This window comes from Colias croceus, chromosome 23 (assembly GCF_905220415.1).
Source record: "Colias croceus chromosome 23, ilColCroc2.1".
Lineage (NCBI taxonomy): Eukaryota > Metazoa > Arthropoda > Insecta > Lepidoptera > Pieridae > Colias > Colias croceus.
In genome coordinates, this window is record NC_059559.1 from 4,377,586 (window position 1) to 4,404,317 (window position 26,732).

The 26,732-nt window shown below is 36.2% G+C and overlaps 2 protein-coding genes and 1 pseudogene across 2 annotated transcripts; all 3 read right to left on the bottom strand.

Moving 5' to 3' along the window:
- Nucleotides 1–406: 406 nt before the first annotated feature.
- LOC123702571 (piggyBac transposable element-derived protein 4-like) lies at nt 407–2,107 on the bottom strand. The gene has a single exon (XM_045650345.1). It carries the CDS (start codon nt 2,105–2,107, stop codon nt 407–409), a length of 1,701 nt encoding a protein of 566 aa, XP_045506301.1.
- Nucleotides 2,108–20,527: 18,420 nt separating this feature from the next.
- LOC123702486 lies at nt 20,528–26,145 on the bottom strand (annotated as a pseudogene).
- On the bottom strand, nt 22,469–25,244 carry LOC123702479. Its single transcript, XM_045650242.1, has 2 exons — nt 24,931–25,244; nt 22,469–24,374 (listed from the first exon to the last, which is right to left on the bottom strand). Exons 1-2 carry the CDS (start codon nt 25,023–25,025, stop codon nt 22,658–22,660), a joined length of 1,812 nt encoding a protein of 603 aa, XP_045506198.1. The 5' UTR covers nt 25,026–25,244; the 3' UTR covers nt 22,469–22,657.
- Nucleotides 26,146–26,732: the final 587 nt, after the last annotated feature.

A 26,732-nucleotide genomic window follows, 5' to 3' on the forward strand; every position in this document is an offset into this window, starting at 1 on the left:
AGACCTACCTTTGCGAAGCCCGTTCGCGCCGCAGAATGCAAAAGCTATGTATTCAACCATACAATGTGACCGGCGCGGCCCCAATGAACACCTGTAACTACTTGGTTTTTTGATTTTTTGATGGCATACCTGTTTTTAGGACTTAGAGAAAAAAGTTAATGAAAAAACATAGGATTTCGAATCATATATTTTTATTTCTGTTATAAGTTGCATTTATGCATAAAAATGAAAAGACAACAGAATATTATTAATTTTAGGCATGTTTTTATCAAAATTTAAGAAAAAAAGAAAGACAATAGAACAAAAAATATTAGGAACGTTTTTTATCAAACCACAATTACAAATCGTCATACGAACAACAATCAAACTAAAGATTAATTCAACTCTAAATGGATATTCAAACATTTTAGTGGCATTTGTCAAAACATTGACGACATAAATGGGGATTGCCGGGACAAATAGTGCAAAACCAAGAAACCTTCTTTGTTTTGTTCTTGGCCACATTTCTTCCATGCAACTCAACATTTGATTTGTAACAATCACGACAAAATTTTCTTGTTGATACTGCTGCACCTTCTTTTTTCTTAAGCTCGTGTTTTTGTCTTCTGGGTCGTGGTGTGGTCAATCCCGTATTTTCTTGACTACCCTCAATCAACTGCTTTGCCAACAGTCGCCTAAAATCGACGACAGATATCTTCTTCTTCGTTGTACTTTCATATAGTACTCTTGCATTTACTACAGCAGTATTGAGTAATAATTCGATACCGAGCTTCTTATACCACTTTAACGTCTTTCGCAATGGACTCGAATAAGCACTCATTTGGTCAGACAAGTCAACGGCTGCTTTGGCTTTATTATAATCAATCACAATTTTCGGTTTAATTGTTTCAACCCCTCTTTTGTTCTTTTTTTTTGTAAAACCAATTGAATGTTTGGTTGACAACAAACACACGTCCCTCTTATCCTTCCACTTCATAACCGTGACTCCGTTTTTGTTTTCTTTTGCCATAAACTCACCCGGTTTCAGATTTCCAGTCATGACGTCCTTTGGTAAGTTCTTCCTGTTTTTTCGTAGGGTCCCTACTAAATGAGTATCGTGTTGAACTAACTTCTCAGCTAGATCTAAGCTTGTATACCAATTATCTACGAACATGGTATGACCTTTTCCAAAGTAGTTACGTGCTAAATTCAAGACAACGTTGGTTGGAGTATTATCCTGTGAATCTAATGTCTTTCCTCCATATACCTCCACCTTTGTCGTATAGCCAGGAGTAGTACACAATTTAAATAGCTTGATGCCATATTTATGTCTTTTCGACTTATTATATTGACGGAAAATGATACGCCCACGAAATGGTATCATACTTTCATCGACGCATAAACATTCATCGGGAGTATAATGAATTGAAAATGTTTGGTTCAATATTTCAACCAATCTTCGTATTTTACCCAGCCGGTCATTTTTTGGAACTTCTTCGTTGTTGGAAAAGTGGAGCATTCTAAGCAAAACTTCGAAGCGGTTGCGACTCATAGTCTTTTTTGCAAAAGATTGACCCAACATTTCATCATTAGACCAATAGTCTACGATTTTTGGTAACTTCACTATACCCATCCAAATAATCACGCCTAAAAATCGTTTTATTTCTTCTTTGTCGGTTGGCGTCCAGAGCCGTAGTCTCGACTTATCTTTAATGCCACCTTTATCGATACTTTGTTGGGCAAATATATTCGTCTGATGTGCTATATTTTCAAATAACTGGTCAGTGACTAAGAGGGAATAGAAATCAACAGGTGTAGCATTGGCTAGTTGATTTCGAAGTGAGTAAGGTTTCAGTCCCGGTATTTCGGTAAAAGGAATTAAACGAGGCTGCTTACCACGTGGCTGGTACCACTCACATTCAGGTGTATGGCCGGATAAAGCTGGAGATAAGTCACGGTCATCTTCTTCACTGTCCGACAAAATAACTCGACGTTTTCTGGTACGTGGAATATTTATCACTTCATCACCCTCACTTATGACATGGTCAGTACTGCAATGTGACCTCTCTAAACTGTCAATTACATGTAATTGTTCTTGTGTAAACTCAAAGTCAAAAAAAGTGTCCATTTTAACAATAAAACTATTTTTTCTGCTAAACAAAATCTTAGCGTGCATTTCATGACCAAAACAAATGCGAACTAACGAAAACAATCCGTGATTGGCTTGAGTCATAGGGAGAGGTGAAAGGGGTGAAGGGAGGCGGGAACAACAACCGCACGCACGGTGTACTCCCGCGCTAGCATCCATTAGGCGCGCGGTACCCGTGCGTAGTAGACGTGTCTATAACGTTTGTAAGTACGCTGACCGGCATTGTGACCGGCAAGGCCTGAATGTAATAATTATTCCGTTTAGGCCGCGCTGGGTCGTAATGACCGGCACTTAAAAAAACCCTAAAATAAAGCCAAAATAAACAAATATCACTGTAAAACTTTTATATATGAACAAATAAACCTATAAATAATCATAAAAACCAATGACATTTTTTTATGATTTTGTAAAATAATAGTCGGCGATGAACGTGTTAAATATTTTATGCAGCACAAATAATATGTTGTCAGAATCCTACCCATTCTGGCTCGGGCCCCCTCTTTCTCCTGTGGGATGACCTCTCTTATCTTGTCAAGGGGATCCATAGTATTATTGAAAAACGCAAGTATAAGGTTGGCAGCAACTTCCTTGTTCAATGGAACGTATACGATCTCCTGGGACTGCTCGGTAAACGGAAGAGAGCCGCCCCAGAGCGGTTTATTTTGTCCCAAAGATCAGGACATGCAGTACTGGTCGCACCGCTTATTGATTTATCTGAAAAATTTCTGGCTTGGTCTCTTGATACGTAAACTTTATTCCCTGTCTTAGAAGCCTGTACAGTTAGGTATGTTTGAACTTCAACATTATTGTAAATCAATTTGATGACCAATGTAACTTGGCTGTATTCTGAACTTTCTTCAGCACTGAAAGTTCTCATTACAACAACAGCTCGTACAGCATTGGGCAGATGTCCTTGCCACAGAATCCGTAACGTGTCATCAGGGATTTTGTCCTTGGCGAGCTCCTTCATCCTTCGCAGCAGTTGCGAGGGCTTTTGTTCACCTAGCTCCATCTCACCAATTAATTTTTGAAGCTGGCGGTTTTTCGATTCCTCATAAACAGCCAGTAACCGCTGTTTCAGTGCTTCGAATTTGTGAGTCGCAGGTGGGTCGATGAGGACGTCGGTCACTTGTTGAATTGCTTCTTTACTTAATTTTGAAACAACGATGTCGTACTTAGCCTCATCCGACAATTTTTGAGGGGCTAACATACATTCGACCCGAATGAACCAGATCCTGGGCTGGTCCATCCAAAAATCTGGAATTTTCGATGTGAGTGTTATCGCCGCCATATCCATAGTTGGTGGATGTGCCATTTATACGTTTAATAATTCTCGCGACGCGAACTTGTATGCGCGACGAACGCGGGGTCACCACTTTAAGTGTTTAGGTGTACTAAATAAAATACTCGCTTACGAAGCATGCATATTTATTGTGCGCGGCGTAAACGTCCGGCAACGACAATTTTGAGTTTCACACTGAATATAATACATAACATTTATTATTACATTATGTGTTTTGTAAGTCAGCAAAACCCCTACACGGTTAAATGTTTAATTAAATCCGAAGGTTCGCCTTCTAGAAATTACTTTAAATAATAAAAATCACACTCAGATAAAGTTTTTGAATCGATCACGCGCTTGAACATGATTATTAAATCATGATAGGTGCTTACCTATGCCCGTTGAAGTTATTAATTTTAATAGAAGGAAAACGTTGCCTTTCCTTGCGCTCAGAGTTTGTTAATTTGGTCGTCATAAAGTGCAAACGCGAACAAATAGAGCTCCTCATATTTCTCGTACTTATCTTCGTCGTTAGGATCTAAAACTATAACTTCTACATTGGAATTTTTGAATTCAATAAAGTCACTGCGTAATCTATCCCTTTTGACTTTTAACTCGATTAATTTGCATCAGACTTGTAGTGAAATTGTACATGTTTGTAATTGTAGTTTTACGAGGTTTCGCACAGCCTTATGCGGACTTATGTTCGACGTTTTGACAATTATTACGTCACAAAAGCAAAAATTAATGAAAACGTTTTTAAACTGGTAAAATATTACAATTGCAACGAGCTGAGATCCCCCCTCACCTCCTCCCTTATAGACCCACCTTACTACCAGATGATAGCGTAGTTCTCAATGCGCTTACTTCCCCCTCTCCCCCCCCTACTGCCAGATGCCCGCGTAGTTTCCCACGAGGGCGGCCGGTGAAAATGCGCGTGCCGCTGTCGTCAGATTTTTTCTTTTAGTTAATTAAAATAAATATTCGTTTACCTATGGCTGTCTCTACACATTCAGTGGCCATATCCTCTTGCATGGCCAAGGAGGTACTTGATGTTGGACTGGTATAGGCTGCAATGCAATAATGTGATTAGAATAGAATAGAATAGAATAGAAACACATTTATTCCCAAAAAATGATACAGTACATTAAATTACAGACAACACTTATAACTAAAAAAAAGTATAACATTACATGTAGACATAATAATATTATATTATATTTGTATCACCTCAGGGAAAGGGATTACTGACTCAGCATAAATGTTACAGCAGAGGCTGTAACGCTGTTATTCTGTCAGCACCATATTAAATAAAGAGTCGAGTGACTGTAAAGATTATAATCATTATACTATAATTTCAAGGATAAACAGACTATTTATTTTTCTCTTACAAATGCTGGCACTCTATACTGGATATCACCATAAGCAGCACTCTCCAATAATGGCCAACTCCTTTTTATCAATTTCTGATAAGTCGTCTTTACAAGCCAGTCTACCACCAGTACCAGTTGAGCTGATGCCCTTGCCTTTACCTTATGCTTCAGATCAGCCCAAAAACACATATATTCATTAAATAGTTAAAGAACTCCTCTAATTGAGACTTGGAAACTCGGTGTTCCATTTTTTTCAAGCACCATAGACTAAACACTTTCAAAAACAAACAGCTATACTCACTTGTGCAAAATTACCGCTGAGCACAAACCACGACAAATCACATATAGAAGGACAGGCCCATCTGGGTGAACCATAATGCTGGGTCATCCGGCCAAAACGGCGGCAGTTGGTCAGCTGGTCGCTACAATACTATATGTTGTGTGACACAGCATGCGTTTATTAGTTTGGCAACTGTATCACGATGGTAATGTAGCACTCTGTCTGTGTAAGCAACGCCATCTATTTTTTAATATGCCACTGACGTGTTCGACAGTGATTCTTTCAGAGCATTGTAACCTGGTGTAGTGATGTTCTGGGAAGCCTTCACGAGGATCTAATATAGGTTTCAATATGTACTCTCTCTGGGCATCACAATCACTTTAAATGTTAAACTTAATTAACTTAAACTATATTAATACCAAGATTCATCATGAATGAAATAAGTAGGTTACTACCTTCTTATTTAAATAATTGCCTAGTAGATACACATATTATATTCCCATTACTATTTAAATCAATTAAATGTTGTTTCATGATGTGCTGATTCCACACAAAACTCATTACACATTTATAAGGACAGTGTTTTTTTTTAAGCATGGATTAGTTTGTCATTGTTTTTCTTTAATTGAAGTACCATTTTTGTTGATATATTGTTTACCTTTTGGTTTTGCATCTTTTCGGGGCTTTTTTATATAGATCCTTTTCTTCTTTAATCCTAATGTACCCAACTTTTACACTGGAAGTTCCATCTGTATCTTTCCGTGACGTTGAGTGCCATATAAAATCTTCATCTTCACTTACAAAATCTACATGTCATTTCTTAATTAAATATCGTTTAATTTTCTTGTTTTTTAAATGTCTCGTGAATGTATGATTCAGAAAATGAAGGTAATGTCAGTTTACTTAATTATTATTTACTTAATACTATATTTACTTAATTATTTAGTTAAAATATTCTGTAAGTGAATAGAAAGTCATTTCAATTAAATAGTCAAAAAGAGTTTTCTTGAACGACGCCAAGCTGGTGCATTTTCTAATGTTAAGTGGTAATTTATTATAAATAATTGCTGGAGTTACAAATACGCTTTTTTGATATAAGGCAGTTTTAACGTTGAAACGTACTTGCAGCTGGTCACGATTTTGTTCACTAAACACCTTTGTGAATAGTTCAGGGTGGCGTTTTACGTGGAGAGCTATTTCAAAGATGTATATACATGTCAGTGTCAAAATTTTTAATTTTTTTAAATAGGGTCTACAGCTCTCATTTCAATTTATGTCACAAATTGATCGAATACAGCTTTTTTGGGCTATAGATATGTTTCTTATGTTCGAGGCATTTACCCAAAAAAAAAAAAAAAATTATGCCATATCTTAGTCGTGATGCAACATACCCGTGATATGCTGTAAGCACTATTTTTCATAAGCCACCTTTCGTAACATCCGCAACGCATAGGAAAACTGAAAAATACTCTTACGGACAAAGTCTAGATGAGATTGCCATTTCATATCAGCGTCAATGAATAGTCCTAAGAATTTTGTTGATAAACATTCGTAGATATCTTCGCCTCCAAAATTTATTTTTGAGAGAATAGATTGAGGTTTTTGCTTAGAACACATGTATTAAGTTTTACATTTACTGGCTTATGTTGCTGAGTAGTAGTAACTTTCGTATGATTAATTATAAAATTATCCTGATAAATTTTGTCCGGTTTTATGTTGAAAGCTTTATTAAATTCTATTATATCAGCATGACTCAATGAAGTGCATCTATATGCCTTGGTGTAGTGGTCACATGGTAGTCTTAAAAATCTAAAATAAAAACAATAATAAATAAGTAAATATTACAAAAACAAAAAAAAAATTAGCACTTTCAATACACAGAATTATTATACTGACTACACATAAACCTCCTTCGTCAGATAAAAAATACTTCACGCCATCTAAAATAAAAATCTAAGTAAAAAAACTAACAAATCGCAAGAAAATAGTAAATTATTCAGTAGATGATCTGCTGCAATCAATCTGCTTTTTGTTGTGTCCTTTTCCGTGACAACTGGGGAGTAATTTCCTTTATTAAATTATCCATTATATTGTAATTTAACGCTAACTTTTGTCTGAAATGTATTCAATCAGCCAATCTGTAATGTCATGTCTATTTTGTTCTTGCCTGAAAACTTGTTTTAATCCACGCCACTGGCTTTCTATTCTTTGGGTGTGTGTCCCATCAGGTGCCACAAATCTATGTTTTGGATCACTATGGTTAACTCTTTTGTGTATATATCCATGCTCTGGAAGGCTCATATATGCTCTCCAGGAATCAGTGTGAATGGTTGAGCCTTCCTGCACATGTTTTTTTAATAAGTGGCACGAAAATTTCTGCTGATCTTTCATTGTCGGGACACACTTCCACCCTAAGGTCATCGCTGCCATTTGCAATCATACCGATTACCCAGTGGCCGTCACATTGGGGGGCACGGTTGTACTTTCTCTTGCCAAATTTTGATTCATCTATTCGATTTTTCTGTGACCGCCTATTTTGGGTTGGTCTTCTTGGTTTTCCAATTCGTATAATACTATCGTTTCCCGACACTGTGGCATGACTTAGCACAGCGGCGTCATTATGAGAGCAAAGTTGTTTTTTTGTTTGGTGATATGATAATCCTTCACTAAAAGCATACATTATTTAAAAAATAAATGTTATACTCAGACGCACGTTTTCAAACCACGTTCCAACTGCTCGACTCTCTGCTTTTGTGCGGCAATTGCTTTTCTGGCATCTGAACTTGCCAACTTGGCCTGCTTCTGGGGTAATGTAATCGGGCTCTTATGGTACATACACATTTTTACCCTCGGCAGGAGATGGCGTTATTCAGAAAACTCTATACACTGCTCCACAGTGCTAAGTCTGCTTAACACGCTCCGCTAGTTCCACATGGATCTACAATTTGTTCTTGAAGAGAACAGGTTACCTCGTCATCCTCACTAACATCAAGTTCTCGAAGAGAATCAAAGGAGAAGGGTAGATTTTCTGTTAAATTAGATATATTTAAAAATGAACTGAATCCACTTTTATCTAAAGTAAGATTTTCTAAGGATATTGGCGGTTCCATTTTATTAAAATTTATACTTTTTCTTACACTTTTCAACATTTTTACATTCATTTCCGTTTGATCAAGTGTTGAAGATTCCTTGAAAAAGAAAAAACATGTTAGAACGTCTTATGAATCACAAATACTAAGTAGTACGTAAATACACACCCTTACAATGAGTCTTTCTGTTCTTACAATGTCTACTTGTACTGTTTAGTTTTTACACTTTCATTACAAAATACATACATAACATTAAAGTATGACTTTACTTGAATAATTATAAAAAATTCTAATACAATACGACTCAAAGTTTAATTTGATACCAAAAAATTTGTATCACCATATGTAATAAAATAAACGACCAACTGTCTATAGGTAAATTTAACACATTAATCGCCACTAACAAAGGATTTAACAAGTGAGTCAGTAAATTACAATTTTTATTAATATGTGGCAAGTTTAAAATTACCGCAACATGATTGTCCGCTAACCTGCGGATGTTTTGATACCGACGCATAATATTAATATATAATTGATACCGCGCCATAGAATAATTATTGTCAACCAGTTCCAAATGTTGGACCAAACCCTTAGCCTCACCGGTGAGACTAGCCAACATATAAGCTAATTTTTGAGCAGGTGTTAAATCACATCTATTATGAACCAAACTATCGAATAAATTAATAAATGCAATCCATTGGCTTAAATCGCCACCGAAATGGGGTAAATCTAATTTAGGCAAACGACCTATTATTCCACCGGACGTAAATAAATTTTCTTTATATGGTAGATCACCGAAAGGCTGGACCGTGGACTTAATTTGTCCCACGGCTTGTCGTATTTAGTCCGCCAAATCCTCAGCCTGATCTACATCCGCACATATTCTATCCATAATCTCTGATTCTAAACCCAGTGCATATAATGCCCGATAAGAATTATATAAATCATTCATTTTTTCTTCTAAAACCTCTCCCCGCGACAAAAGGGCTTGAACGCTATCTTTACGCGATATATTCAAAATGGCCGAACCGAGCCATCGCAACACACCGGCTAATTGCGCTTTATGAGAGGCGGCCATTATTAATTAACAAAAACTATCCGTAAACACAAATGAAAAACACAAGTTAATAACCAAATAACCGTATTGAAATAAACAAACTATTACAAAATATCAAATGCACTTATTCGAATATCCAATGTTCTATTTTTAGAACGTAATTAATCATTCAACACAATATGATGCAATACCTATGACTTTGATATAACCTTATAATGACTTTGATATGACCTTATAACTTATAACGTAAATAATGCACCTAGGATTGAAATATTCAACTATTCTTATATAAATTGCCGATATTCTTACGAAAATTATATGTATAACAATTTAAATGTTATGACCGAACATATAAAATCGTAATTATTATAACCAAATATTTCCGTGTTAACTTACGCCTACAACCATAACCCAGTGGTCGGTGATCAACCACGATCTGTTTACCAAATACTTTGAGTCGTATTCTAATCTAATACAATACGACTCAAAGTTTAATTTGATACTTAATACGAATTTATTTGAAATGGTGAGTACCGAGTTTACTTACTATACAATCCTGAAGAATCTGTTGCCATCGCACAGAACACAGACTAGCTCACTTGACATCTCGGACCAGACTGAATAATAATTACAAACAAACTTTCGTAAATTTTCTTATAAAAACTTACATTATTTGTTAATGTTATTCTTATCTCACATAATATTGCTTATATATTAAACTTAACATTTCAAGGCTACTTGTATGATAAAAAATTGAACTTTAAAAAAAAATATATTAATTGCATGTTAAAAATGTAAATCTATGTATACTATAATAAAATTACTGTTCATTATTAAAAATCAGAAGCTGTTTAGCTTCTTCAAGCAATTCTTTTGGAATGATAAGATTTGCTCTTTTTATACTGGAAATAAAGGGATCTGATGTATACAGCAAGATGTTCAGGACGTCTTCCATTGTAGATGAACGCGAACACTTTCCGGCGTGATGTAACCGATATCTTTTGTAATCTTTGTTGCGAGCTTCTTGCGCATCTTCAGACAATTGTCCTATTGGCAAAACTGCAAAATGCTCTATTATGTTGGCTCCGTGTATCAATATTTTATGGACTGAAGACGGCATATAGTACCAGTTATATTTGCTCACGTACAGTTGTGCCGTTCCCAATGTATATTCACAGAATTTTACTGTATCTATAGACTCTATATCTATACAGACGACATTGTTTGAAGGATTATATATATAACCTTTTTATCAATTCCTCATCTACACCAATGATTTCTGAAGAACACTGATAATTTTGGAAAAATCTCCTAGCTGTATTCCCATCGTTACTGTTTCCGGAACCCTGATGTGGTTTGTCAATATGTAAACCAAGCAGTTCCCGGAATCGAGTGAACATATTTCTTTGTTTCCTCTTTCAGTTTTTTATGTTCTGGTGTTATTGCTGACCATTTTTCAAAACGGATATTGTAAGAAATATGCAAAATCATTTCCATGCATCGTATCCAGGCATGTAAAGTGGAGAGTCCGTACTTAAACGCATCTTCATTCTCAGGCCTAGCTGTGACTTTCATCAGATCATTTATAGGCGTAGAAGTTGCACCACAAACTGTTCAAACACAAAACGCAAACATTATTAGGGCTCGATGTCTGTGTCTTACCTTTAAAAGCATCGGCTTTCCCATCTTTCATTAATATTAACAGCTTTGAAATTTTTGCGGTTTGGTAAACGTCGTCCGGCAGTCTGTATGATTTTTTATGCACATCGTTAGTATGACCCATGAATGTAGCCGTAGTAACTGTTTCAGATCATTCTCAGACATGCTAAATATTTGTGATAATGTAGCCAGGTGTTTTCTAAGCCTTGTAGATGAAATTGCTTTTGGATTTTTTGCACCAGATGCCTTCGAATATCTTTCTAAAGTTTTGTAGCCGTAATGAGCTCTCATATCCCGGTTTCCCGAATAGTAACTTGTTTGAAGTAGAAACAAATCTGTCCCTTGAGGAAAGCAGTAATTTAATATTTTCTTGCATCTCTAGAAATTAAAGAATTTGTAACGGATTTTAAACGCGATTTATTCATTATATTATTTTCCCGACGTTTCGAACACTTTACAGCGTGCGTGGTCACGGGGATACACCTTGCACCTCTTCATTGAACAAGACGGGTACCCCACGACCACGTTATCCTCTAACAATAACTCTTTTAAATGTCTTCACAAGTATTCGCTAAGAGGACTAACAGCTGTAGAGCACGTTGGATTTTGCCATAACACTGTATTACTTTCTTCGTGAACTAATCGTAGTGGTACAAGTGAACTGGTCCAGTGGTTGTTGTTTCGAATTGGTATTTGGAGGCAAATACTTAATTTTTATATTTTTCAGGCTAGGAATTTCTCGCATGTGCAGTACAATTATCAATGAATTATTATAATAATTTTGTCCAACATTGTTTTTGAAGGAGTGAAGTTAACACAAGATTTGTGAAATATGTTTAAATTGTATCTTACAGTCATTATACTCTGTATAAGGAAGAGATAGCCTATTCCTAAGCTTTGTTTTGACGACTGAGTATAGAAGAAAGGCCCTTTCTACGTTCTTTACAGTATTTTTGTGCATACTTTTTCGCACTTGAACGCGTAACGCCAGCACTAGATTAGACCACAGATTAAGTATTACTACACTAGACGACGCCATTTTTCACAACACACACTCACGAAAAGAAAGAGCAGGCAACACAGTAAATAAGGGAGTTAAAGAGAGATACAAAAACAATCGTTCACGACACGGAATCTGTTATGGGCGCGTTAAGCCTCTTTTCATTGACACTAAAAACTGCAATGAACATTTTCTTACACACAGGTTTAATTTTATTTTTCTTATAAAATAAGTTGTAAGTGCAGCTTACAGTTCTCTTTCTCATATTATTTGATGGTTTGGTTTTATCCTGTGGTTCATACGAAAGTAATAATCTACAAAGATAGGTATCCTGATCAATTTTGGACGTGTTAGCATAAAAAGCACTACGGGTTATTAGAACTTGGCGCGTAGTGAAACAACTATCATACATTGTTAATGCTCTGATATTATAAGGTTGATGTAGTTGTGTCAATTAGGTAATAGTTAAAACAAGGTATTTAAGTAATTAAACTTTTGATATCTAAAAAAATATTTTTATTTAATTTTAAAGAAATTTACACCATAAAGATTATGTAAATTCAATAATTGTTATTTTTAGTTAAATCTAGACAGTTATTTATGAAAAACTCAGAATAGAGTTATAAATAATTAATAATAATAAATTACATTAATGTAAACTATAAAAAATAACAAAAACAATTTAAAATCATTTAAATTTACTAATATATATATGTATATCTTCCTGTATCTTGGTAAGTGATGCAGCTAATTTTTCTATAGCAGCTGTATGCCTTTCCTCAACAGCCAATCGCTTGCTTTCCAAGTCATAGGCCCAACGAGGCACTCTCTCATCTTGGCTTACTGAAATAGCAATAGCATAATAATTCACTTACATTTTCAAAATTAAATATTGTACTCAGTAGTTTCTTTGAGTAACTAGAGCAACTATTTTCGATTTCAATACGTTAAAAAAAATTGTCACAATGAATTAGATAAACTTGTTAATCAACTAACTATCTATAGTTTATAGAAAGCACATTATTACAATGACAAGTATATTAATTAAAAATAATGGTTAATTTAATGGGAATTAAATAATATTTAATTCTCCTCAAGTACTGTTTTCCGACAAATCTATCTAATTTAGAAGCTCTCATGAATAGTCATTTTCAAAAAGAGTTTGATGGCCTCAACTTTCGCCTCTAAAAGGCCTAAGAACACTCGGTACATGGCGTAGATGTTAGGGACTTGTATATTCTCATGATATGATATAGATATAAATGTAAGGTGACAAAGTCCTAGGCCGATACCTCTTGTGGTTATCGACAACGTAATCGCCTTGAGTGTTTGCTGCTCGCTTAAGCGAGCGAGGGCATCCTCCTCATTAGATCCAACAAACATTTTCTTACGGATCTCTTCGTGTAGAGTGGACATGGTTTCAGCTCCCTTGGTTCGACGCATTTGTGATACTCTCGATCTTTGATACTGCTGACGTCCTCGGCTTTGACGTCCTTTGCCTTTGCCAGGGCTGGGTGAAGCATGATAAGACGGTAGAGTTTCCATAGCTGTGAGCTCTTGGGGGTCTGCAATCAGTTAACCCTAAAAACTGACCCGACAACAACACCCGACGTGATGTCCATGCCCACCTCCACAGTGGTGACCCCCGACAGTTAACAACTCCTTCTGTCCATCCATGATGTCCATGCCCTATCCCTTCCCCGCCTACGATCACCGCCCGCCAGCCAGCGCACTCGGCCTCAAATGGAGTACTGTCCACTACCATGTACGATCGCACATGCTTGGTCAGCTCCACAGCCATCCTCACTGCACACTCCGACTCACTGGAGCATTACACGCAGCATCACCGCACTCAGTTCCGACTCACCGTGAACTAGCGGCTTCCTGTTCCGACTCACTGGAACATACCTGGCACTGGCGAGGCAACTCGTACTACGACCTCCGGTCTCGGAGGGGAGTCCTGTAGCGACACCTCGCTCTGAATCGCGCAAGCGAAATGTTTTCGCTACAGCGCTATATATACAACTTTCCGACATCATCCATCGGGGCCTTCAAGGCCGGCCAGTCGAGTTGACTGGTCGAGGATCCTCCCTTTTTCGATGGAGGAATTCCACCTTCCTTCCTCCACAATAATAAGTCATTTCTATAAAACAAAGGTACGTTGTGAAATTTATCTCGACTCTGAGCAAAAGCATAAACGAGAGGCTTGTGATCTGTATAAATCGTTGCATGCTGAACCTCGAAAATGTATCGAAAATGTTGTACACTTTCATAAATAGCTAACAGAACTTTCCGACATCATCCATCGGGGCCTTCACGGCCGGCCAGTCGAGTTGACTGGTCGAGGATCCTCCCTTTTTCGATGGAGGAATTCCACCTTCCTTCCTCCACAATAATAAGTCATTTCTATAAAACAAAGGTACGTTGTGAAATTTATCTCGACTCTGAGCAAAAGCATAAACGAGAGGCTTGTGATCTGTATAAATCGTTGCATGCTGAACCTCTAAAATGTATCGAAAATGTTGTACACTTTCATAAATAGCTAACAGCTCTCTATAATAGGCTGGCCATTCTGCTTGTTTTGACGTAAGCTTTTTGCTGAAAAATGCAAGAGGCTGCCAATCATTATCAACTTGTTGTTGTAAGCATGCACCTACATGCATACTAGATGCATCTGTAAACAAACCTATTGGAGCACTGGCATTAGGATGTGATAGTGTTGAAACATGGGACAGACTTCTTTTACAGTCTGCAAAACATTCCTTCAATTTTATTCAGGTGTCCACGGAAAAAGTTTGGAGCCTTTGCTATTTGTTTCAGCGACTGCGTCGATTAGAGCGGCTTGGTACTTAGCAGCGTTTGGTAAAAATCTGCGGTAATAATTAACCATGCCAAGGAATCTTCGCACACCTTGTACTGTTTTTGGGAGAGGGAAATCCATGAGCGCACTAATACGATCTTTTGGAGGATGAGCACCCTCAGCGTTAATGCGGTATCCCAAAAACGTTACCTCAGGTGCACCAAATATGCATTTTGCTGGGTTGATGACTACTCCATACTCATTCAGTCGACTAAACAAGAGCCTGAGGTGTTCGGCATGTTGTTGGTGGTCTTTGGAGTAGACAAGAATGTCATCAACGTAGGCGATACAGAAATCGAATCCTCGAACTACTTCGTCAATGAACCGCTGGAAAGTCTGTCCAGCATTGCGCAACCCGAAGGTCATGTAAGGAAATTCATAGAGTCCGAAAGGTGTGATTATAGCTGTTTTGCAAATGTCAGGATTTACAGGTATTTGCTGATAGGCTTTTACTAAATCTAAAGTACTAAATACTGTACATCCAGAAAGATTTTGACAAAAATCTCCTATGTGACGAACTGGATAGCGGTCCGGAATAGTGCGCGCATTTAACGCAAACAAATCAAACTAAGTAGGTATTATAAAATCAAATAGGTGAGTGACATCAACTGACATGACAATTATTTTTTTTTTCAGAATCAAATACTGACTTAGTTCTGATCCACTACCCCTAAAAACATTCTGTGTCATTTCTTTAGTACCACTTCCCCTTGTGCTAGGTTCTGGTTCTGATGTTGATTTTCTGAATTCTGATACAGTGTCATCAGGTAATTGGGTAATTGTTACTTTGTGAGAGGACATTTGTTACTAATAACGGCATGTTGTAATACTGAGAATTTGGGTCTGCGGAATAAATTGTAATCGAAGCTGACCTTACCTTTTTGTGCTCAGGCCTATATGCAGCTCTTAGATGTTCAATTTTTTTTACATCATCAATAGTGGCACGCGAATAGCCGATTTTCCATTTTTCTAGAATAATTTCGAAAGCTTAGTGGCGGGCTTCTTTGTTGCTATGTAGGTCGTGAGATGAATCCCACAAACATCTTTGTACAGTTCGAAAATTTCTATTATTAATTTTTTTTCTGTAATAAGCACGTCGTCCGACGCCATCGCCATGGATGATGATGGACCGACGTCCGTTTTGTTTGGCGGAAAAACTGACTAAAGCGCTGTGCGGTGCGGTCGCTCGGCCACACGCGCAAACTTGGTGCGGCCAGCACCATATTCGAACGTCTATTAATGCTTTTACACTTCTTCGACGCCCAGATTTCTTGCTTCCAGTTGTGTTTCCGGTAGTGTTGAAACTCCGGCTCCACGAAAGTATAGTAGAGTTGCTGGGCGTTTCATTAATATGCCTCAATCGATAATTGAGACGCTACAGGCGCCGTACAAGAATAAGCGATTTATTGTTTTGAAAATATGGCATGCCTGGCAGTGTCGTTTCACAAGTCGCAACAAATCTGTGACGACAACTTTTCTTTCAGCCATTTTATGAAATTATTTGTATTCATCTCATGATGACAATCGCCTGTTTGTTCAACTGGTAAATAACTACTATCTCACGACAGTAGGTAATAGTTATACCAGTCGCTGACTGTTGCCATCGAAAGACAGCCATCCTCCGTCTGCTCCGGGTCCTCTAATATAACAATTAACATCATCATATATTTTGCGATGTGCATAGCAATACATTAAGTAATAGACACGTGGCATGGATATTTCAATGTTTTCAAACCACGTGCCATTTCCTCTTGCTACTCTGGAACAAGCCCGGCATGTTCCTTTGTAAACAAAGGAGCCAACATTTTTATTTTGCCCATAGTCTATTTTCATAGGTCTTCTGTGGACCCAACACATTTACCGCTCAGGTATTCATTATTTACCGCTCAGGTATATACATTCTTTATTGAATAGTTTATACGCGGTTCACGTGTTCCCAGTTCACGCACAAGTCGACTAATATTCCACATTTTTTAAATTTCCTCGACGTTAAAATGTCTACGCACGTGTTCGCCGTACAAACTAAACAACACTGCGACGCAGTTAGATTGCGGCGTCATCATCTAGGTTTTCCATACAAGTTTTGTTTACAAAAAACTGAAAGAAAGAAAGTTTCACTTTACACCATTATTTTGTTCACTTAAACATTCAAGTAGAGAATAGTACCATAATTTTGGTACGTATATTTGGTCGGCTCCTGAACCTGTTCGTTTCTTTCCTGCACTTTTTTAAGCTATTGCATAGCTTCTATCGCGGGCCTTGAGCGTGGGGACCGAATCCAGAAATTCCGTAACGAAAAAACCTCACGCTCCCCACTCCGACGGGCACGGAGGTGTGGCTTGAAGGCATGCTATGCAATAGCTTTACCGCGGCAGTCCCCGAGTGCCACACGTCTTTTTCTTTTCTTTTCGGTACCGTCGTCAACTTCGCCTGGTTTTTGATACCTGTTTCTTTCTTTCTCACACATTGTGGAGTATTTTTAGGGATATCAAATAAAACTCTTTGGTTTATCTGCGGCTACAAATAAGGACTAACAAAACTTAATAACACACAACACATACTACAAATGATAGGAAAACGATGTTACTGTAACTGTTTGGGTATTATTTCTTATCTTCATAGATACAAATCTTAAACTCTAGTAAAACTTCTCATTATTCTTTGTTTCTTCTTATTATTCCCATCATTCAAAATACCATTCATTGATTATTATGTTTTTGTTGAATAGAATTTAAAAAAGCATTCAATGCGTTATAATCAAAATCAAGACCAATCTCTGTGTGTTAATATTATTTGGATTTACGTTTGTTGACCTTGGTGTTATTTGGAGGTTGCGCATCAAAAACATTTGAATTTTTACCGGTTATGGGCGACGCGCTTTCGTGAGATAATTGTAATACATATTGTGGTTTTGACTTGTCCCTGAAAACCAATTCCTCTGAATCGGTAACTATTTTAAAACCTCACGTTGCCCACGAATTTGTATATCTTGCGGATTTTTTTTTCCTTCGCTTTTAAGTAAGATTGTCGTTTTTTTTCTTGCTCAGCAGCATACAATTCTTGATTTCGTTAAATAGTTTGATATTTTTTTCTTCTAGCTACGTCTTTCTAATTCTTTAAGTTAATCTAAGTTTTGACATGTGATGATGAATGAAATGAATAAACTTTTTTTAATTAACTTAGTATTTATTTCTATACTTTCTACTAATGTACGACAAATTGACAATTTTAATAGAGACACACTATCTAACAAATTATAAAAGAATAATAAAATAAAAAAAAATTTCAACGCATACACATAATCTCGGTGAAAGTTATGGATTGGGAATTTTTCTTGCAACTTCTAAAATTGCATTAGCAATTGACAACAAAGCATTTCCAATATTCTCTGACAATTTGGTAAATGCTCGCGCTGTAATTAATTCGGCTTTAACTCGCCGCGCTTCGATATCCGTCATCTGCTGCATATCAATATCCACCGTTCTCTGTATCGAGGACCGGCGTCGGCGGGGTCGCTGTGGAAGGGTACTTTGAAGTAGCGTCGCAGGCGCAGGTACTGAAATATAAACATAAAAAATGTAAAATCAGCACTTGAAACATCATGTTATAATTTATTTATGCTTAGAAAAAAGTCAATAAAATAGTGTTACATGTTCGAGCTGTAATAAAAAATCCCAATCTAGAGTTGAGTGACGGATGGGTTAATGGAGCATATTTAAAATTTTAAAATTCCTAAATAAATTTTGTACAAATATTTACTCGTGGGTAATTCAATATGGCCTCATTGTGTGACGTAGTAATTGTGGAACTATCCATTTCCGCACTTTCTGGTATTAAAATTTTTTCCACTACTGGTGCAGACTGAAACGAAGAAAAGTATGTAATAGGTGATTTATAGAAACAAAAAACCAAGTTGTTGCTCTGTAACAAAAGATTTATTTTTATTTTCACAAAACACAATTATTTTACAATTAATTACTAAATACAAGTTATACTTAATTACTAACCTGTAACTAGAGAAACAACATTAAAAGCTAGTGTTTCAAATAATGTTTGCTCAGAAATATTTCTTAATAAATTATAACCACGTTGCTTATTCACTTTACAAAACCAGAGAGACTAAAGTCTAAGGAATGAACCATAACGAGCAGAGCTGTCACCACAGATTAAATAATTTAAAATTAAATGTCTACGACAATGCGCGGGTTATTCAAAATGCAATGAAGTACCTAGGAAAGAGCTTCATTTCATTTTACAAGTATATTATAAAATTTATGAAATATTGAGAATTCTAAATGTAATGTAATATAAATTTCTATTACAATATTGTACATATATTTTATATTACCGATTGAGGAAATGGGTCGACTGTGAATCTTGTATCACGCGTCGCAAATTCTTGTCCCCCCATTACTGTCACTAATCTATTGTCTAGGGCAGACAACACTGCAAGGTTGTCTGTCCCTCCCCCAGTACGTGTCATTGAAGCCGAGAGATCTGCACAATGTTTTTTTAAAGCACATTTCTTCTCAGCCCAATACTGAAAAAAAAATGAATTTTTATTTTATTGTGAATGATTTTAAATGCAGTTTATGTAAATTGTTCAAAATATCTGAGGCTCGACTTTGAGACTTGCTTCATCTTTGAATTTTAATGAAATTATTTAATTGATACTAGATATTTAAAGTAACAAGTACTACCTTAGCCCAGCCTTGTCCATTTTTAATTGCTCCTCCAAGACAATTCAATGAAATCGCTAATGTTTCCCATTTTCTCTTTGTTTCCAATTTACCGTGCGTTGTCCGAAACACTAGCTATGACCGGGTTTTGTTCGAGAAACTCCACCAAACCTTCTAACTGAGCATAACTTGGGCGATTGGACATATTTACTAAAATTGAAACTTTTATAATTCGCAACAAAATACAAATATTACATTTTATTCATATTTAATCAATTAATTTAACTACACTTATATAATAAAGAGAAAGATTTGTATGTGTAAACACACATTTATTTACAAACGTAAATAATAACAAATATGACATCGAAAGACGATGAACACTGCAAAGCGTCTATATTAGATAATATTTGCTTGTGATGTGATTTGTCCACTCTTTTCAACTTGTTTTTGGATATTTTTTTTGCATGTGCCCAACACATTGTTATTTTGGCATTAGGTCCAAAAAATTTTAAGAATGTATTTTGTAAGGTTTTTGCTGCATCAGAGATCAATACTTCTGGAGTCAAGTCCTTTTTGTGTATAGAAGAAACACTGTTCTTAAGAGCCGTAAAAACAAATGTATTGGTAAGTACTGGCTAGTAGCGCTTTTTACTCGGGCTGTGTAGGACGTGCTGCGTCATGAATTTTCTTACGAAAAAAAAGATTATAGTTGCTTATTACATATATAGGAAAAAGAAAATAGAAAAAAAAGGGAAGTAAGGTTTTGGATACATCCGATTTTAGAAAAAAGGGAGGAATATGGCGCGTTTCATACACTTGTCAAGAATCAATTGAGAGAAGATGAAGACAAGTTTAACAATTATTTTAGAATGCAGAAAACTACATTCGACAACTTGCTCCAAAAATTATCCCAGGAACTAAAACATCAAGATACTTTTATGCGAGAGAGTATATCGCTCGCAGAAAGATTGGCTGTAACTCTGAGGTACAAAATTAAATGACATATTTTAGTTTAAAATTGTTTATTGCACACAAACAAAATTATTACATGTAATTGAATTTTAATAATTATTAATTTAAGAACAAGTAAATCAAAAAATACACTACGCTGAAAATGCTACTCAAGTGCGGTACTAAAATCGAATTCGTCTTCAATAGAAACTTGAGAATCTGCCGAGATACTTTCCGCATTTACACTATGTACAGATAATTGTGATTCGGGTCGGTAGTGGATTGGCTCTAAACCAGAACCGTGTCCAAAATCATGAGAAGACGTCTGTAGACGACTTATTCCATAGCCCGATCTAGCAGCTGTAGAATATCCATATGTTGACGATTGCGCATTTGAGGATGCTGTACCACTTAAATATCCTTGATGGCCTTGATCCCATTGGTTTCTTGATGTAGGTATATACTGAGTACACTGTCTTTGTTGAATATTTTTAATTATTGAAATTACTTGAAACTGAAAGTCTATCATATTTTCATCACTGAACTTGTCAACTGTATCAGCGATTCCCATAAAAAAGTTCATACTACGGCTTTTCTTTTTCTCATCTCGTTCTGCTGAATCCATAAACTTCATAAACCTAATGTCAACTTTACTTAGTTCATTTTTTCTTTTTTTTTAGCCCTTTGCGTCTCACTCCGTTCAGTGTATCCCGAGCTTGATTGATTCGGGACTGCACTATCAAAATTTTCATTACTGAGGCTAGAATCATGAACATGTTCAGTCATGTTAGAATCGGTCTTGCGATGCTCAACATTTTTTTTAGGAACATCATTTCATCATAGAACATATATTTTCTTATTTTTTTTGCTGAAGAACCAGACTTACATTCATTAATTTTTTTGTCATATTTTATCCAGCTATCTTTCATATTGGTCCACTTCTTCATCACCATTTGCCCTGAAAATAAATAAATAATAATTATTAAATTCAAAATTTATAAAAACCCCCGACCTAAACTGAATCGACCCCGACCTAAAATGGGGTTTTAGTATTTGAACCTGAACCGTTTTGTTTTATATTTCAGGTATCTAGCAACAGGAGATACCTTTACTGACCTATACTACAGCTATAGAATTGGAATAAAAACCATAAGTAGCATCGTACGTGAAGTATGCCACTACATTTGGTTAGAACTGTATAAAGAATATATGAAAATGCCATCTAAAGAAGACTGGCTACACATTGCAAGCAAATTTCAAGAATCTTCCAACTTCCCGCTGTGCTTAGGAGCGGTCGATGGAAAACACATCAGACTTATTAAGCCAATTGATAGTGGCTCGATGTTTTTAAATTACAAACATTTTTTTCTATAGTTTTGATGGCAGTAGTAGATAGCGATTACAACTTTATATTTGTTGACGTTGGCGCCTACGGAAAGGAGTGTGATTCCAGTGTGTTTAAAGAGACCCCATTTTGGAAAAATTTAACAAACAACGGATTAAATCTACCCGATGCAACACGTTTGCCTGGAATTGACTACGATTTGCCATATGAATCGTTTAAAAGCAAACTCAGCAACATCCATTTGCAACAAATCATGGCTAAACAAGAAATTGCTGTACAGTGCAAAATAAAGCTAAATTGGATCGAAACTCTGTTTAATATAATTAAATACATTACTGGGTATATATTGAAGGTATTTAATCAATCTTTACCTGGATAATATTTATTAAAAATACAAAACTTAAATGGATTTTGCTGTTTTTGTACTTGACATTTGGATCTTGCTGTATTTGAATTTCACTTCAAAGGATTTTGCTGTGTTTGCTCTAAACGACCTACAAGACGCCATTTTCATTACAGTTCACCTGTACCTATGCAATAATATTTTTGATACTTTTTGTGAGTATGCGCAGAAGTAAGGTTTTTTTTTATGTCAGAGCAGGCAAAGGGGCAGGTGGGCCACCTGATGTTAAGTGGTCACCACCGCCCATAAACACTTAACACTGGAAGTGTTGCAGGTGCTTTGCCGGCCTTTTATTGACAAATAAGCTCTTTTCTTGAAGGCCCCAATGTCGTGGTTTTCAGAAAACAAAACAAAATAAGTTATTTAATAGATTTTTTTAATACAATCAAAAACTTACTGGTACATTTGAAACTTACATTTATTTTTCATATTAGAAATAGGGTTTAAATGAAATAAAGAAACATGTAGGTAATTGTTATAAAACATAAACTAAAGCTTTTACCACAAGAAACGCTAACAGATTTGTATTTTTTGCTTTTATTTAAAGTTCAAACATAACAACCGGTAGGTGTTTCTTGTGGCTCACAAATAATTTCCGAAGAATCTTCCAAAGTATCTTCATTGATACTAATTGAATTAGATAGTAACGGCACATAGAAATTTAATCGCTCGATTTCCCTCCAATTTTCCCCATAATGATTAGTCAGTAAATTGTTTACATCTTTGGCCTTTGCAACGCTGACTTCGTTCGTTGCGAAAATTTCTTGAGGATTAAGACTTGATGATAACACACCAGGTCGATTTACTGTTTTAAATACGCCATCATCGTGTTTGTAGTGGAGCATTCCTTTAACCAAAACATTTCCCTCCTTTTTAGATCTCTTTAATTCATATCTCTTGCAGCTTTTAAATTTAAAATGCCACCTGCCTACCGGCTTCAAATTAGTCCCAACAGCATCTTTCCAGTCATATACTTTACATTCATCACCTAACTTTATTACTGTAGCGAAATCTTTTATAATCTCATGATACTCTTCCGGATTTGCTATAATCTCCCTTTTCCTAATTTCTTTCTCAATTCTTGCAAATACTCTATCAGGGGGTATGAATGAATGTCCCACTATGGGGAATATAAGCTCTAAACTTTTTACTTGAGGAGTTTCCGACAGCCACTTTGCACACATTCCCAGAACAGTAGAATTTTTGTTCTGGCCAGCACATCCATCGGCAATGAGGCGAACTGTCTTGATACCAGCTAAATTTGTATTTTGTAATCGATGGTAAATAGCCGATGAAATTTGATTTGATGCTTTGGGAAACAAGTTTTCCGACCAGCAATATGCAAATACATTTGAAGAATCCAGTTTACTTTTTGACGAACCTTGTACAATGGTAAAGTTAAAAAAATTTATTTGACGCGAATAATATGCTGATTGGTCTGGGGTTTTAGGTAAAGATAGATTTTTCTCGCAATCGAATGATAATGTAAGTAAGTCCGGTTTTTCCTCCTTTACATAGCCAAAAAAAGCTTTAGCCTTTAATTTATGGATTCTATGTTTAATAATTAAATCGTTACGGATGTTAACAAGTTTCTCTGTTTTCATTTTTTCGGTAAACTGTAGGCAAATTGAGCAGACATCAGTACGAGGAGATCCGAAGCCCAAATTATAATGTCTGTTAAAGATATTGCGGAAATATGATGGCTTAACTTTTAACTCGCTGTCAGCCTGGGAATTATAGATTCGGTAAAGTTTGTTTATACTTAACTCCGCTGATAAGTATAGCCTTTTTGTGTTTCCACGGCAATAATGGGGCTCTTCACAATGTAGTTTCTCTATGAAACTCATCACGGCACGTTTTTTTTCCACATTTTTATGGGAAACCCGGTCACCACCTCTTTTCTCATTGAGTAATGTTCCCTTTTCAAAGTATTCTTTCATTATAGTTTGGATTCTATATTTTTTAATCTGAAGCACATTTAAAAAAAAAGTTTGACAAACAGGCAATCGCTTTTTCAGTGTGGTGCTGTACACGAAGTATGTTGTTTGAGAAGATTTCGGCGTGTACTTACTATTTTTTGGACGATGCCGTTTAACCGGTTTCACTGTACAGTGTTTTAAAATAAATGCGTCTTGACTCCTTTTGTCTTTAAACTTATAAAATGTTTCAAAAAACGATTTTACATCCATCATCGAAAGTGATCTGCATTCAAACTTCTTCTTATGATTACATAACGGCCTCACAGCAAGTGTTTTCGGAGAATACCTAAAACAATATCATAATGTACCTACTACATATTTTTTTAACTATTTTTTAGATATATGTATTTTATGTATAAAACAATCATTATGTAGGTATCTTTTGTACTTAATTTGGGTTATAAAATATGCGAGATGTAACAGACACCGACTTGAAAACGATTACCACGTATTCAATACACCATTTTGAAAACCGCCACACAAAAAGGTTTTCGCCGGCAATTTAAAAAAATCTGCAGGTTTCCTACAAAATTGCAGTACCTAGGTCAAAATGTATAGAAAATCCGTTTTTTTTAATTGACAACAAAAATTACTACGTAGATATACTATACTACTATGTATTGTACTACGATAGATTTAATAGGTGGTCTTCCGTCTTAATCGTTTTCACGCCGATGTCTTACACTTGGTAAAAAAAAAACTAACTGAATTTATTTAATGAACACTATAGTTATTGAATATTAATAAAATAGATATAAAAAATAATTTAAAAAATGCTAACAACATCAAGGACCAAGATCGTTTATTTGATCACACTAAATTAACAGCAAGTACCTACAAACCTTGTTACTTTGGCCAAATTTCTCTTCCACTTTTCGGGTTGAGCTATACGTTTTCTTGCCGAACTATTATCAACAGGTGCAGGAGAACAATCCATAATTACGATATGCCACTTTTTTTTCGTCAAAACTTAAAAAACTATTTAAAATTTCGATAATTTACGGAGCGAAGTTTTGCGTTCACAACAATCAACGCCATACTAAAAGAGTGCCGCTTGATGCGCTGTGATTGGCTGATTAGGATATTGCTACCTATGCACTTGACAAACATGGATCTTGCTGTGTTTGCAACAAACCGTATTTTTTGAAGCTGTTTTACTACGGGATATTGCTGTCTTAGAAGTAATATGAATTACGAAACGTGTTGAAGATATTGCTACATTTTTGGCGCCATCGAAATGTCAATTTCAAAATTATGTGGATATTGCTGGTTTTGCTTTTATACGATTCATATGTGTTCGTTGCGGACGAAGCCTTTGCTTTGCATTATCACTTGCTTCGTCCATTTGGTGGTCATCAGCTTGATCAATTAAAACGTACATTTAACTACAGACTCACCAGAGCGCGAAGATTTGTTGAATGTGCGTTTGGCATTTTATCCAATAAATGGCGAATTTTTCACCGGCCAATGAATGTGTGCATCGATTTGGCAGTTGATATTGTGAAAACATGTTGTGTTTTGCAAAATTTTATACATAAGCAGGAAAACTTTCAGTTTCACAATGCGAGTGAAAATGAGTCCACCCTTGATTCAGAATCGGAACTAATCCAGTTACCTATCACGAATGCAGTTCGCGGAAGTTTGGCGGCTAATGAAGTTCGCAACAGATTTGCACAATATTTTGTATCTAACGAAGGTCGCCTCTCCTATCAAAACAACTATGCATAAGTAAAAAGTTAATAATTAAATATCTGTAACTTACGAAATTTGTTTTTCTCATCACCACTTAAATCTTCAAATGTGGGCTGGAAATGAATAAATATTTCTTTCCAGGAATCATATTTAAGCCGCTTATTTTTATAATCGTCGATGGTCTTATCCCATATTACAGGCCTTTCTTGAATCAACGTTATTAATAATTCTTGATTTATGTTCATTTTATAATAAAATCGCGAAACAGCGTATATAAGCGGTCACGAATCCGTGCGTACGTCCGGCACCGTCGACACACCCCGATAGACTGCCATACAACACTGGTGAAAATCACGCCGTGCGTAGACGCGGCGCGCCGAGGGGCAGTCACGGCGCACGCGGCCGCGGCGCCGTGCCTTGGCGCCACCGTGCATGTCGACAAGCTCTTATAGTGATCCATACCACACTGACGACCGTGCCTACACGCGGCAAATTAACCGTAGATTTTCACGGCGAGAAACCGTGTAATGGAAAAGAGGCCTAAAGTCAGCAGATCGTTCCGTGGATGTTACGCTTAAAGCAAATGGATGAAAACTTGTGTCACGTTCAGTTTTTCCAACGATGAGTGCCGGAAAACCCTGCCAGATTAATTTATAAGTTGCATCAGCGTGAACAATTTTACGTTTGCTTGCGAGGCTCAGTAAATATTTAGTTGATAACATAAAACGAAACTAGCGGTCTTTGTCATCGTCAGAAACATCGTAAATCAATATAAAGTTTTGCATTCACTTTGATTAATAAATGAGAATGACAAATCATGAACATCATTTGAATCAAACATTGTAGACATTATAATCACAACTTTGATTAAACTACACACACCGGCACAATTCGCGGAACAGAAACCTATACGTGAGAACATCGTCTGGGATGTGAACGAATGGCAGCAGGT

What these genes read in the sequence shown, in the direction of transcription:
- LOC123702571 (XM_045650345.1), bottom strand. Translation starts at nt 2,107, where the DNA reads ATGGACACTTTTTTTGACTTTGAGTTTACACAAGAACAATTACATGTA.
- LOC123702479 (XM_045650242.1), bottom strand. Translation starts at nt 25,025, where the DNA reads ATGGATTGTTCTCCTGCACCTGTTGATAATAGTTCGGCAAGAAAACGT. An exon ending in AATTTGGCCAAAGTAACAAG is followed by an intron (nt 24,375 to 24,930) that starts GTTTGTAGGTAC and finishes ATATTGTTTTAG; the next exon opens with GTATTCTCCGAAAACACTTG.